General features: G+C 42.8%; 1 protein-coding gene across 13 annotated transcripts in view; it reads right to left on the reverse strand.

Moving 5' to 3' along the window:
- Positions 1 to 12,501, reverse strand: part of Gpatch8 (G-patch domain containing 8) — a 77,466-nt gene that overhangs the window by 52,621 nt on the left and 12,344 nt on the right. For 3 of the 13 annotated variants that reach the window (XM_087202417.1, XM_087202423.1, XM_087202421.1), the window contains exons 1-3: positions 9,419 to 9,499; positions 3,158 to 3,175; positions 738 to 810 (exon numbers count right to left, since the gene is read on the reverse strand). Coding sequence is in view for 1 of the 13 variants with exons in the window: in XM_004859207.4 (XP_004859264.1) it covers positions 738 to 810; positions 9,419 to 9,493 (148 nt within the window). In the remaining 12 variants the exon portion in view is untranslated. Of the gene's footprint in view, positions 1 to 737; positions 811 to 3,157; positions 3,176 to 8,247; positions 8,335 to 9,418; positions 9,500 to 12,501 lie in introns of those variants that run through there. The other 10 variants (XM_087202414.1, XM_087202418.1, XM_087202413.1 and 7 more) reach the window with 6 other exon arrangements.

The raw sequence follows: 12,501 nt of genomic DNA on the forward strand, positions 1-12,501 counted from the left end.
TCCAAACACCACCCCCAGTCAGAGGCAGAAAGCTGCACCCCGTCACACCCCAAGGTGGCGCTCGCTCACACCCAAGACAAGCACTAGCTCTCCCACCAGGAGTGAGCTAAAAGTAGATGTGGTTGGTTGCTGTCCAACTAGCAAGAGCTCAGAAACAGAAATGTTGGTATTTTCTTTTTACCCAAATAATGAGTATAGCTACAAGATAAATGTGATAGAAACTTGAACCTTCTAAAGCCTGATCTGACGCCGAGAACCTAGGACACTTCTGCTTTCATGTTTCACACAGGTTTTTCTCTCCACCACTCCAAGAATCTGATCACAGAGAAAAACAGCCGGGAAATGGCTGGCTTCAGAAAGACCAAGGTTAAACTCTGCTGCTGAATGATTCTCTCTCTAATCCTAAAGCCACAGTCCCTGTCACTGAAAGGCACGGCTGTCTGACACTATGCATTCTTTTACTGCACCCACCCACCACCTCCACACACATGAAATATCCAAATACACTGCACCACACACAGGGTTGACCTGCGTGTTCAATGAGCCAGCAATCACTCCTGCAGATACTGGCACCTAGGAGGCTACACAGCAACTTAAAACAGCTGGAGGAGACTATTCTAGCAGGGGTAAGGTGGAGGAAAATCCAGTTTTTAAAAAAGACAACAAATAAATTCAAGTACAAGATCTGCATCACCAACATTGTTTCCTTTTTTTTGTTTGTAAATTTAAAAACTTACCCTGAAGAGATTTTCCCAATCCCTGGCCCAGCTTCCACCCATGTTTCTGGAGTAAGCGATGTCCAATATTATCCTGACAGACAGAACAGAGAGACAAACCAAAAATATTCCAATAATATATTCTTCCCTTCCTAGTGACATTTAACAGGTGATGGGCAAGAGATAATCTACATATATGCATGCAAAAAAAGGTGCTATAACAAGGTAAATGTGCCCAATAAAAGGGACATTAATGTAAAAAGAAATGCTGGCTAGTATTTTATATGGGAAGAACATATGGGGAGAGAGTCCTTTCTGATGGTGTGCTGGGCAACTTTTGTACATATCACTTTAAAAGGGAGCAAAAAGGGGAAGGGAAAAGGGGAAAGAATACATTTATGAAAATTTCAAACATTAAAAAGCATAAAATCAAGGTACTTAAACAATTGTATCCACCACCTAGACAGCACCACTTTAAGATTTTTCTTTAAAAAAGAAAATCTAAATTGTGTTATTTTGTTTATGTGACAGGCTTTCATGATACAAAGTAAGATGTAAAACTGCCCCACCACTAGAAATGAAAAAACAATCAGCAAAATCCAGGCTAGACTTGATTGGTTTTTAAACACATAAATATATAAAATATAAATATTAACTAGCATGCAGCCAATATTAAACTGAAAAAACAGTGAGGTTAGTAAAACAAAAAATTAAGTTGATTAAACAGAATAAAAATGAGCTCAAGCACAGACTGAGTGATGCATTTCAACATGTAGTCTAACGAAACGCTAGGATGTTAGAATGGGACAGGCCTGGCAGGAAGTTACAGTAAGAGCCATTAGTGCACACCGGGAACCAACACACATAGTGTCTCATCTCCCAACTGAGCACAGGAACACCTTAGTCAGTGGAAGCTGTAGAGAAGACACCAGAAACAACAATAAATGTCAGCTTTTGTGTAAAGGGTCCAGAGGTCAGGAACTTTTATAACACTCTGTCAAACTCTCTGCTTTTTATTTTTATTTTGGTTTCTGTTTTTGTATTGTGAACTACCAAGAAAAAGCTCAAATAACCATTAACTGTCAGAAAAAAAATGATACTACTCATCAAAAAAAATAAAGTGTTTAAAAACTGAAAGCACAGGGCTGGGGTGTAGCTCAGTGATAGCGTCCTTGCCTAGTATGTGTGAGGCCCTGTGTTCAGTCTCCACACTGGGGGGGTGGGGGGGATATCACACAAAGTGTTCAGTACGAACATAATTTATAGTATTAATCTAATATCACCATTTGAATTCTCATATTACATGAAATCAATTTATAAAGATAACAAAACCAGAAATCTTTCATTAAAATCAAGTATCTCATATTAAGCTGTTTATCATCCAGCTCCATATTCAATGATCAAATGTTCCTTGGAGTCAGAAAATACAGAAAAACATTATTTTACTCCTATCACCTCTTACAGGGAGTTAGACGATTAAGCCCCCCATCCTCTGGGCTTGTTTTGTTTTTAAACGGACAATTACGTCTATGTCAGCATCCAAACTACAAAACTGGGCTGACCAGTTGGTTACTGAGCAGGGAGATAGGATAGCTTATTTAAAAATAAAAAGTGGGGCTGGGGATTTAGCTCAGTGGTTCCACCACCTGCCTTGCAAGCGCAAGGTCCTGAGTTCCATCTCTGGTACAAAAAAAAAAAAAAGTGGAGGCAAACTATACAACTGAAAGAATCAGAAAACACCAGAGTACGTGTAAGTCCAAGTGATGACTTTCACATCATTAGACATTAGAGAAATTCAACACGGCATTGTTGCTACTTCCCTTCTCCCTTGTATTTCTGGGAAAAAGCATGCTCTAGCCAATACTGAGTCTGTCTACTTAGGAATAACTATTATTCTTTTAAAAATTAGTCTGGGGAGTAGCTCAATAACAAAGTTTCTATTTCTACCATTCATTCATGAGGTCCTGGGTCCCATTCCCAGCATCAGAAAAAATAAAAATGAAAAGTTTCAATATATAAGTAATTTCAGCAGAAAAAGGAAAGGTAAAGAGGCCCTTATTGTCCTATTATGATAACAAGCTTACCTGATACAAAGTCCTTATTACTTCTCAGAATTTCTACAACTGAAACTCTGGAAAGGACTAAGGGAATGTAGCTGATTTCACTATTTTTAAACTACTACTAGACTAATGCTACTACTACATCTGACACCGAGTCTTAGGTATTAAACAGTGCTGACAAAAATTGTTGTCTGCCTTTGTTTTGTTGTACTTTTGTTGTTTTTGCTGTTCTTTAAAAGAACACACCACCTCTGCCTAGGTGGAGATGAGACATTATGCTGACTGTGTTAAATCATGAATGCACTAAAATAAACAGACAGATGAAGCAGTATGCTATTTCCAAAAGCAGTGCAAGTGGAGTGAAAGCATTTCCATACGAACCTGGCTTTAAAAACTGGGCTGTCAAAAGAACAGTTAAATGTGACACAAAGTAAGAAACAGTCCGATCACTAATGGTCTTGCTTTTTTTTTGTTGTTTTTTTGTTTGTTTGTTTTTTTGTCTTGTTTTCAATTCACTGCTTGCAAGTAAAGTATTCATTAAAAGAGCATGAAGCATAAGTAAATTCACGAGAGTTGAGAGCAGGGTGTGGTGACCGACAACAGTGGAAGGAAGCCAATGTTAAAGGGAGGGGAGAGAAAAACCAAGGGTCGTACACATCAGCACATCTTACAAACCCACTCAAGAAGAGGGCTGTCACCTTTGCAGGAGAGCTCCCCAGGCAGAGGCGTGGTGTTCTCCTCTGAAGCTTAGGCTCAGACTCTCTAGTCAGGCTCTGCCTCCCCCCGGGATGGAGAGGATAAACCTCGGCAGCCACTACACAGCAGCCTGCTGCGGGAGCCCGGAGATGGCAGGGAGTGCCCTTCCCACGGAGACACGGGCTCCGGGAGTGCACAGCAGGACCCATGAGCGGGCCTGAAGGGTGTGCACACGAAACACGCACGGCAGCCAGGACACAGCCCTCAGCTCTATCTGAAATGGTCCCAAAATCTGCACTGTCAAAAACAGGGCTCAATCACCAGCCTGCAGAAAATGATCATAATGCTCTCTGCCTGGGGCTGTGACCTTGCAGGGATGCTGTCACAGGAAATGGGCACAAAGGGACTCACAGCTGTAACAGGAAATCTAGATGGGACAAGGGCACTGAGCACTAACTTGACTTCTAAACTACTACTAGGAAAAAAACTTAAAACGAACAGTCACTATGAGAACAACAAAAATCAGCAAGGTGTAACAGTGCACGACTATAGTCCCAGCTATGAGAGGCTGAGGCAGGAGGATCATTTGAGCCAGGAGTTCAAGACCAGGGTGGGCAACACAAGACTTCATTTCAAACAAACAAAAGCAGTGGCTAAAAAACCATTTTGTTTTTGTCTTTAAATAAAATATGTAATTTGGGGCTTAATTATAATCTCTTAGAACCCAAAATACACATCATTAGATAGGGGTGTGTGTTGCAGAGATTGAACCCAGGGCCTTGGCACTAAGTCACATCCCCAGCCCCCGCCTTCTCTTTACTTTTTATTTTCAGACGGGGTCTCACTAAGTCGCTAACTCGCCCAGGCTGAGCTTGAACTTGCCATCCTCCTGCCTCAGCTTCCCAGGGTGCTCGAACTACAGACAGGTACCACCATGCATGGCATCTTGGAGGAGGGGTGTTCTTAAAAATAGGTTTGCAACTAACTAACTAAGATGCAGGGCAGTGGTGAGCTGTTTACCTAAGTACTCCTTTAGACTAATTACTGAGGGATGACCTTCGACAGGGTGGTAAGCACAGGTTGGTTTCACTGTCATACTCAGTATCTGAGTCCAAGTGGGGGCTCTGTGCGTACTCACTGGTTGGAAAGGAAGTTCTTCTAACCGTGATCAAATCATGAAGTTGGGCTGAAAACCCCCCTTTTTACCACCAGGACTAAATTACTTCAGCTGGCCTTTTCCCTTCTGTTTCTAAACTTCAACGTACAATTAAAATGCTGAATTTCCAATCTCTGCTCCTCCCTACATACATAAGAGGGAGAAAATTTTCAAATGGGAAGATCTTTGAAAGCAAGAAATGTACACTCTGAACAACTACCCATATGCTGGAAACACAACACCAGCAGGCAAAAACCCTGGCAACTATTTCAGCTATTCCTCAATATTTTTATTTATGAATTAAATATCAAAGAGAAAGCTTTCCCTGGACTGTCTCTGCTCCAGGTGCTGATCCACGCTAACAAGGATCATCCTGGCAATAGCACCACTGTGTATGGCAGGAGCCTGCCAACACACACGTAAAAACTTACTTTATTGTATGGGCTTGACTCCAAAATTTCATACTAGGAAGAAGAATATCATGTCTCAAGAAAAAACTATATCATAAGTATGTCAGTGACTAGATGAGCATTAGCCCCACACTGGGTTTTCTTTTGGTTGACAGCCACATTCAGTTTACACAATTTAGCCCGTTTTGACAGCAACAAAAATGTCTCGAGTGGATTGTAAGCTTTGCTGATTGTGTATTAAGACTCTATAAGCAAGAACCAAATGCTACTAGGTGAACCATGCAAATGGCAAGTTGTAAAAGCTCCCCAAACAAAGACTCTATTGCTCATTACAGACGACACATGAAGACCGGGGGAAAAGCCAGAGTGATGCTACGCCATTCAGCTCTAAGAAGCACGCTACCACAGTGCAGTCCACATGTGGTCACTGCTAAAAGTCAAATCAGCACCTCAGAGTTACATTTGGAACTAGTGGAGTCCACAGATCTGAACAGATAAGCAATGTGACAAAAGCCCAGCTATGCTTCTCCGCCCCTAGGTGGGCAACTAAACATGAGCCCCAGAACTTGAAAACTTACACTAGTTTTTAAAACTATCAATCAACTGACAGCAGTGAAGCCAGGGTTTACAATAAATGTCACCTTGCGGCCAGGGGGCAGCGGCACCTGGATGTGTGCAGGCGACAGCACCCTCTGCCTGACGGTGCCCTGTGCCTGACTCCTTGTCTCCACGCTGGGACAGGGTCCTAAGACCAGGTATGTCACCAACATCAGGGACTACAATGCAACCCTCAACTGCACTGTGGCGTAGGGAAAGCTTTGCCTTTGAGACATTTTTACCTTTAAGTATGTGGAAGTCAAAATTATAATGCTGAGACCTAAAAATCTCATAAAGGAACAAGGACTTTCAAAGTTCAAGTTCAAAAATGTGGGGTTTTTGTTTGTTTTAAGGATAAAATTTAGCCAGACACAGTGGTGTATGTCTATAATCCCTGCTACACTGGAGGCTGAGGCTCATGGATCATAGGATCGGGGACAGCCCGAGCAATCTAGCAAAATCCTATCTCAAACAAGAAGAGGCTGGGGCCGCAGCTCAGTGGCAGTGTGCTCGTCTATCCTTGCCAGGCCCTGGTTGGAGCCCCAGGACTGCATTAAATAAACATATAAAGAAACAAAAGCTACAGCTGGGTCCAGGTGTGGTGGATCACACCTATGATCCCAAGGGCTCAGAAGGCTGATGCAGAAGATGACAGTTTGAGGCCAGCCTGGGCAACTCAGTGAGACCTTGTTTCAAAACAAAAGGAGGGAGGAGCCTCAGCAGGAAACTGCCTCAGCTTAATACCCCGCACCGCCAGAAAGTTACTGCTCTGCACTTTGACTTTAATGCAGATAATCAAGTGGTCAGGCAATTTCTTTCTTAATTTTCTTAGAAAGGTGTTTTATTCTGGACCATAAATTTCACTGAAGGATATATGCATGGCTGGAATAAAGATGGAAAAATAAGACTTTACAGTAAATATTATTAAATACTTCACAAATATTGGATTTTGATGTGTTGTCAACATTTGCCTACTGAAGCTAAAATATCTGTTAACGTCTCACTGAAACTCCAGGCTTCGGAAGCTCACTAGAAGCACAGTGCATTGCCGCATCTTTAATCTCACTTCCTACCTTGTTGATATGTATCAAAAGTGCCCTACTGGGGTCCCGAGTTCCATCCCCAGTACCAAAAAAAAAAAAAAAAAAAGAAAAAAGTACCCTACTGCAACACAGAAGGCCTGAGCCCTATACTCACAAGAACCCTCACACGAGCACACTCTGGCACAAACCTGTGCAGACTCCCACCGCTAACAGCTCCTGCAGATGACCTTTGTTAAAAAGAAAGACTAGACCTTTAGCTCCTGAAATGATCTGTAGACTCCCAAAGCTGTGTATCCCAGCCACTTTTGAGTTGCATGCTGTAGCAAAACAGTCAGCGCCTCTCAACAGATACTGCTGCAGAGAAAGATCTTAATTCAGCTGGGACTCTTTCTGCATGAGAAGCAACCCCACTTTCCTGACCTGCATAGCTTCCACAGCCAGCCAGGCAGCCACAGAGCCAGCGCAGTGACTTCACTGGGCGTCCCTGGGGACAGGGACTGTTTTACTTGAGGGGAGGGCAAGACAAAGAAACACTTTTTTTTTTTAATGCCAATCACTGTAGAAGTTTCTTTTCAAACTTTACATTTTATTCCCAAATGATCAGGTAGCAGAAATAAGACCCTTCCTCACCTTGTGAGTCCCACATCTATCTAACACAATGAAGGCTGGAGCTCCTATTACCAGGCCACACCTGAACTATCGCATCACAGACAGTGCATGTATTTATGGAGTTCCTAGGAATAATTTTTACTAGAAGTATAATTAATATGTTACAAATCTGTGAACATGTTACTTAACAAACACGCGACCTGCCCAACCAGACTGTCCTCTGGCAGTGTGCTCTCCAAAACCCTAAACAGAAAAAGTGATGGACAGTGTGAGGCAAAACAGCATTAGCCTCATTAGGAAGGAGTTTTTGAAAAACTTAATGTGCCCCTAGAAGGCAGCTTCAAACTATTAACTATCACTTAGAGCCTTTTAAAAATCTTGTTGAGTAGAGCAGTAATAATACACTGCAATCCAGGCTAATTAAATCTCCTGCCACTGTCAGGTCAGGTGCTCGCAGAGCTGCAGCTCACTTAAGGTGCTGACCAACCACACATCTTACAGGGTATGGCTCTGGGGCCTTGCTGCTGGCTAGCCGTTCTTCAACTTTAATCCAAAGGAACAAAATTAAATAGAAATGGAAAAATTAATTAATTTCAACTAAAAGATAATGATTTTAGCTACCAATTTCACTGTAAAGCTCTGCTTTGTAATAAGCCCTGAGGTGATGAGGATCAGAGTCCAAACCTGAGTGAGTTAACTTTGGGGGGGGGGGGCCCTTGGCCTCTGGCCCGGCGGCAGCACACAGACTGGCCTTTCCACCCGGTGTGTCTCTCCCTCTGCAGCATTATCACATGCGTCACTGTTAGGGCCATGCCTGAGTCTAGCATCATGCCAGCACATTGAGACAGAAGGTACTGTATGCAGTGTTCACTGGACCAGAAGGACAGAACGAGAAGGGGAGGTGGGGAGAAAGAAACCCTAGAGAAGAAATTTTAAAAAGGCAGACCGTGCAATACAAACCAGATCATGGCTGCTTAGCTAATATGGGCCAACTGCTGTGGAAGAAAAATGTCGAACACCCCAAGTTGTGTAAATTTCTGTAAACATCTAAACACACAAACACAACACCAACCTAATTAGGAACATAAATATATGTTGATCCTTTACTATGTCACAGGTTTAAAAATAAAACTAAAGTTCAAGGCTCTTTCCCTAACTTGCCTCATTATTTCCCTTCAGGAAAGATGCTGTGTTTCTTAAAGGGAGAGAGGGGGTTGCTTTGACTAAGATTAGGATTCCATCTGAGTTTTATCCCCCTTTCAAGTTTTACCCACAACTCAACAAAACCCCTATTAAAGAGGTACACTGAAACACAGATATTAAATGCTGACAATAATGACAAGTTTAGACATTTTAACAAAGAGCTGTGTTATTTAAAAATAATGGGTTTTCAGGATGAAAATAATGTTCAAAAATTAAGAGTTTTTAAAATTGAGACGAAAAATAAATATCTTTCCTTTATTGCTTGGTATCATTAATGTTTCTAACTAATCACTGTAAAGAGACAGAATCAGCCAGATGTGGTGGCATACACCTGTAATCTGAGCCCTCTGGGAGGCTGAGGTGGGAGGACTGCAAGTTTGAGTCTAGCCTGGGCAACTTAACAAAAACCTGCCTCAAAATTTTTTTAAAAAGAGGCTTAGAATGTAACTCAGTGCAAAGACTCTGGGGTCCAATCTCCAGTGCTGAAATGTCAACTTCTGACAAAAAACCCCAGACTTTTCTCAAGCTACAGAGACCACATTTAACAAGGTCTGGTGAAAAAAAATGCATCACTGTACCACTCAATTGCTCCTGACACCTCATGTGACTGTTGCCCAGGAAAGGTGTTAAAGGGTCAAAATACATTTTACTCCTTTAATTATAAAAACGCTAAACTTTAACTTGCTATCTTCATCAGAATATCAGTATGGGCCAAAATAATATTTTCATCAAAATCTTCGTTTCTGTCCTGGGATGACTTCCCCATACATCAAACACTAGGCTGCCCCCAAACGCTAGCTGATGGCTGCACGGCATGCAGGAAGCACAGCCTGAGCAGTGGCCAGTCTCAAGGGCCGGCCCCACATGGGGCCGGAGCACTGCCTGCCCGCCTGCCCAGCCACAGCCCTCAGGCAGGCGTGGAGCTTACCGATTCTATGGGCTTGTCGAGAGATGCCTGCTCAATCTCCAGGTGTCCTTCTTCATACTGATCAAAGTGATTACCCTGGAAAAGGAAGGCTCCAGTTATTTTCCATAAACAATAAATATTATCAACAGCTTAGCCCAATGAGTTATTTTAAACTTTACCCCACCAAATTCAGACATTTAAGAAACAAATCTAGCCAGGCATGGAGGTGCACAACTCATCCCAGCCTGCTGGGAAGCTGATGCAGGAAGATGGAAAGTTTGAGCCCAGCCTGGGCAACTTAGCAAGACCCTGTCTCAGAATAAAACATAAAAAACAGGCAGGGAATGGAGCTCAGTGATAAGGCCCCGGGTTCAAACCCCAGCACTGTATCTTTAAAAGTAAAAAATGAAAACAAGGAGGTAGAACAGAGCTCAGTAATAGAGTACTTGCCTATCATGTGAAAGCCCTTGTATTTCCCGGGGGGGGGGGGGGGGACGACAAAGGGTAAACATTTTAAGGAATCCAAGGCTAGAAATCTGAACTCTTCCCTGATAAGCACTAAAATTGTTAAGTAAAAACGCTGTCAACCATGTGGGATATCAAGTTTTCTTCAAACAATACTAGAAAAAAATCTTAAAGAATCACAGGGTGTGGTGTACATCTGTAATCCTAGCTACTCAGGAGGCTGAAGCAGGAGGGTCTCAAGTTTGAAGGCAACCAGAGAAACTTCACAAGACACTGTCTCAAAATAAAAAGTAAAACGGGCAAGAACTTGGGTTCAACCCTTAGTACTGCAATAAATAAAGCTGGGGGTGACAACATGAGGCCATGGGTTCAAGCTCCAGGACTGCAGAGAGACATACAGAGAGAGTTTGCTACGGCCACGGCCATGCAATCTTACTTTCATAAACAATACTGCATTTTTACTGCTAAAGAAAATGTAAGAATAATGCAAATAAAAACTATATTATAGTACTGAGCACTGCTGGTAACATTACTTATAATTAATTGCTTAAGCATTAAACTTTAAATCAACTACTACCTCACAGGTTTTCCAGGAATTCAAGAGTACCATCTTCCACATGCCTGTAATCACAGCTACCTGGGCAGCTAAAGCAGAAGGATGGAAAGTTTGAAGCCAGCACCTAGTTATGCCCCTCCTTGATAAGCATCTTTCCAAGAGTTAAAGCCATCATGGCACAGCAATCCATGCACACTGTGTTTATAGCAGCACAACTCACAGTAGCTAAATCTTGGAAGCAGCCTGTGTCCCTCAAAAGGTAAGTGGATAAAGAGAATGAAGTATGTACATACAATGGAGTACTACTCTGCCATGAAGCAGGATAAATAAACTTAAGTCATTTGATGCACCCTGAGACCATAATGTTAAATGAAACAAATCAGACATACAAGCTTAAATAAATATCCCATGATTTCTCTTATATGAGAAACCCAAAGTATAAATAATTTAGAAAGCAAAGTAAATTATAATAGGAAAGAGGAAGATAGATCTTTTGCAAATGGAAAGGGTCCAAGAGACAACAGGGAAGACAGAGGGTGGGTACAAGAAGTAAAATGGACTAATATGTGTTATGTACAGATACCAACTCCCCAGAAGGAAATGTAATCACTACGTACACCAATATGTACTAATAAAAATTAGAAAAAAAAATTTTTTAAGGTCAAACAGACAAATGTGGAAACTTCTGTAATACAAATTTATCTGTGATCATTTAAATATAGAGACAGGGATTGCCCTAAATTTATCCACAAGTGGCATCCTGCTATTTGCTAACTGGTCTTGAGTTTGGCATCCACACAATCCCACAGCTGTACCCTTTCAGAAATTAACTATCTGGTAATTAGCGAGAGAAATTAGAGCTGAAGAGGAGGTCATTAGCATGAGAACCCTAAAGAAGACAACCACGATCTCAAATAGCAAAACACAGTATTAACATTCTTTTTGGGGGGTACCGAGGATCAAACTCAGGGCCTTGCACTTACGAGGCAGGCACAGTGCCACTGAGCTAAATCCCCAGCCGTGTGTGTGTGTGTGTGTGTGTGTGTGTGTGTGTGTGTGTATATATATATATATATATTTTTTTTTTTTTTTTTTTTAAAGTAATGAAGCCAGGCAAGGTGGCTTACATCTGTACTCCCAGCACTCTGGGAGGCTGAGCCAGGAGGATCACAAGTTCAAGCGCAGCAAGGCAATTTAGTGACTAACCAGACCCTATCTTAAATAAATAAGTAAGTAAATAAATAAATAGTTAAAAAGGCCTGGGGATGTAGCTCACGGTGATGGCCTGGGTTTAATCTTCAGTACTGGGGAGAAAGGAAAAATATTACTCATTGAGATCAAAATCTCTGTCCCGTCTCTACCCCCCTCCCAACTGTTCACAGAACAGGTCGTGTGCCCCTTGCCATGGAAGTGACCCCTTGACTGCTCTCCTTTCTCCTTAAAAGAAGGAGAGGATGCTCTGCCCCACTGAGCCTGTGAAAGGCTGCCTGAGGCTGCTGGCTGGAAAAGTGCCCTCCGCTGTGCTTCCTCCCCGTCAGGCAGCGCTTGGAGGAGGCTTCCACTGCTGAAGCTGGCTTCTCTGGGGCCGGGGTCAGAGCTCCCTCCCACCACTGACGCTGGGGCGGCCCCCTAGCCGCGCGCTCACCGCGCTGCGCGCTGCGGTCTCTTTGAGGCCGGAGGGCAGACAGAGAAACCAACAGGGTAATCGTTTTGGTAACACTGACAAGCGTCTTTCTGAAATGAAAAGCAAGTGCCTCCGAGAAAAGAAAGGAAAAGAAAAATACCACTCATAGTTAAAGTCTGTGTGTCCAGAACAAGTCTGATGAACAATCAATCACTAAGACATGGATTGCTAGCCGGGGATTTAGCTCAGCGGTTCCAGCGCCTTCCTCCCAAGTGCAAGGTCCCAAGTTCGATCTCCGGTACCAAAAAAAAAAAGGCATGGATTGCTGACTTTTCTCATCTCCACAGGTCTGAGCCGAGCTGAAAGCAGTTTCCTCCGAGGCAGCAACCGCACAGCGTCCCGCAGCTCCACCTTTCCCGCCAGCCTGGCCGGCGCCCTCGCTACAGCGCTGCTGTCCTG

Source organism: Heterocephalus glaber, unplaced genomic scaffold, assembly GCF_053883595.1.
Source record: "Heterocephalus glaber isolate CG9 unplaced genomic scaffold, H.glaber_assembly_v1.0 deba00001773, whole genome shotgun sequence".
Lineage (NCBI taxonomy): Eukaryota > Metazoa > Chordata > Mammalia > Rodentia > Bathyergidae > Heterocephalus > Heterocephalus glaber.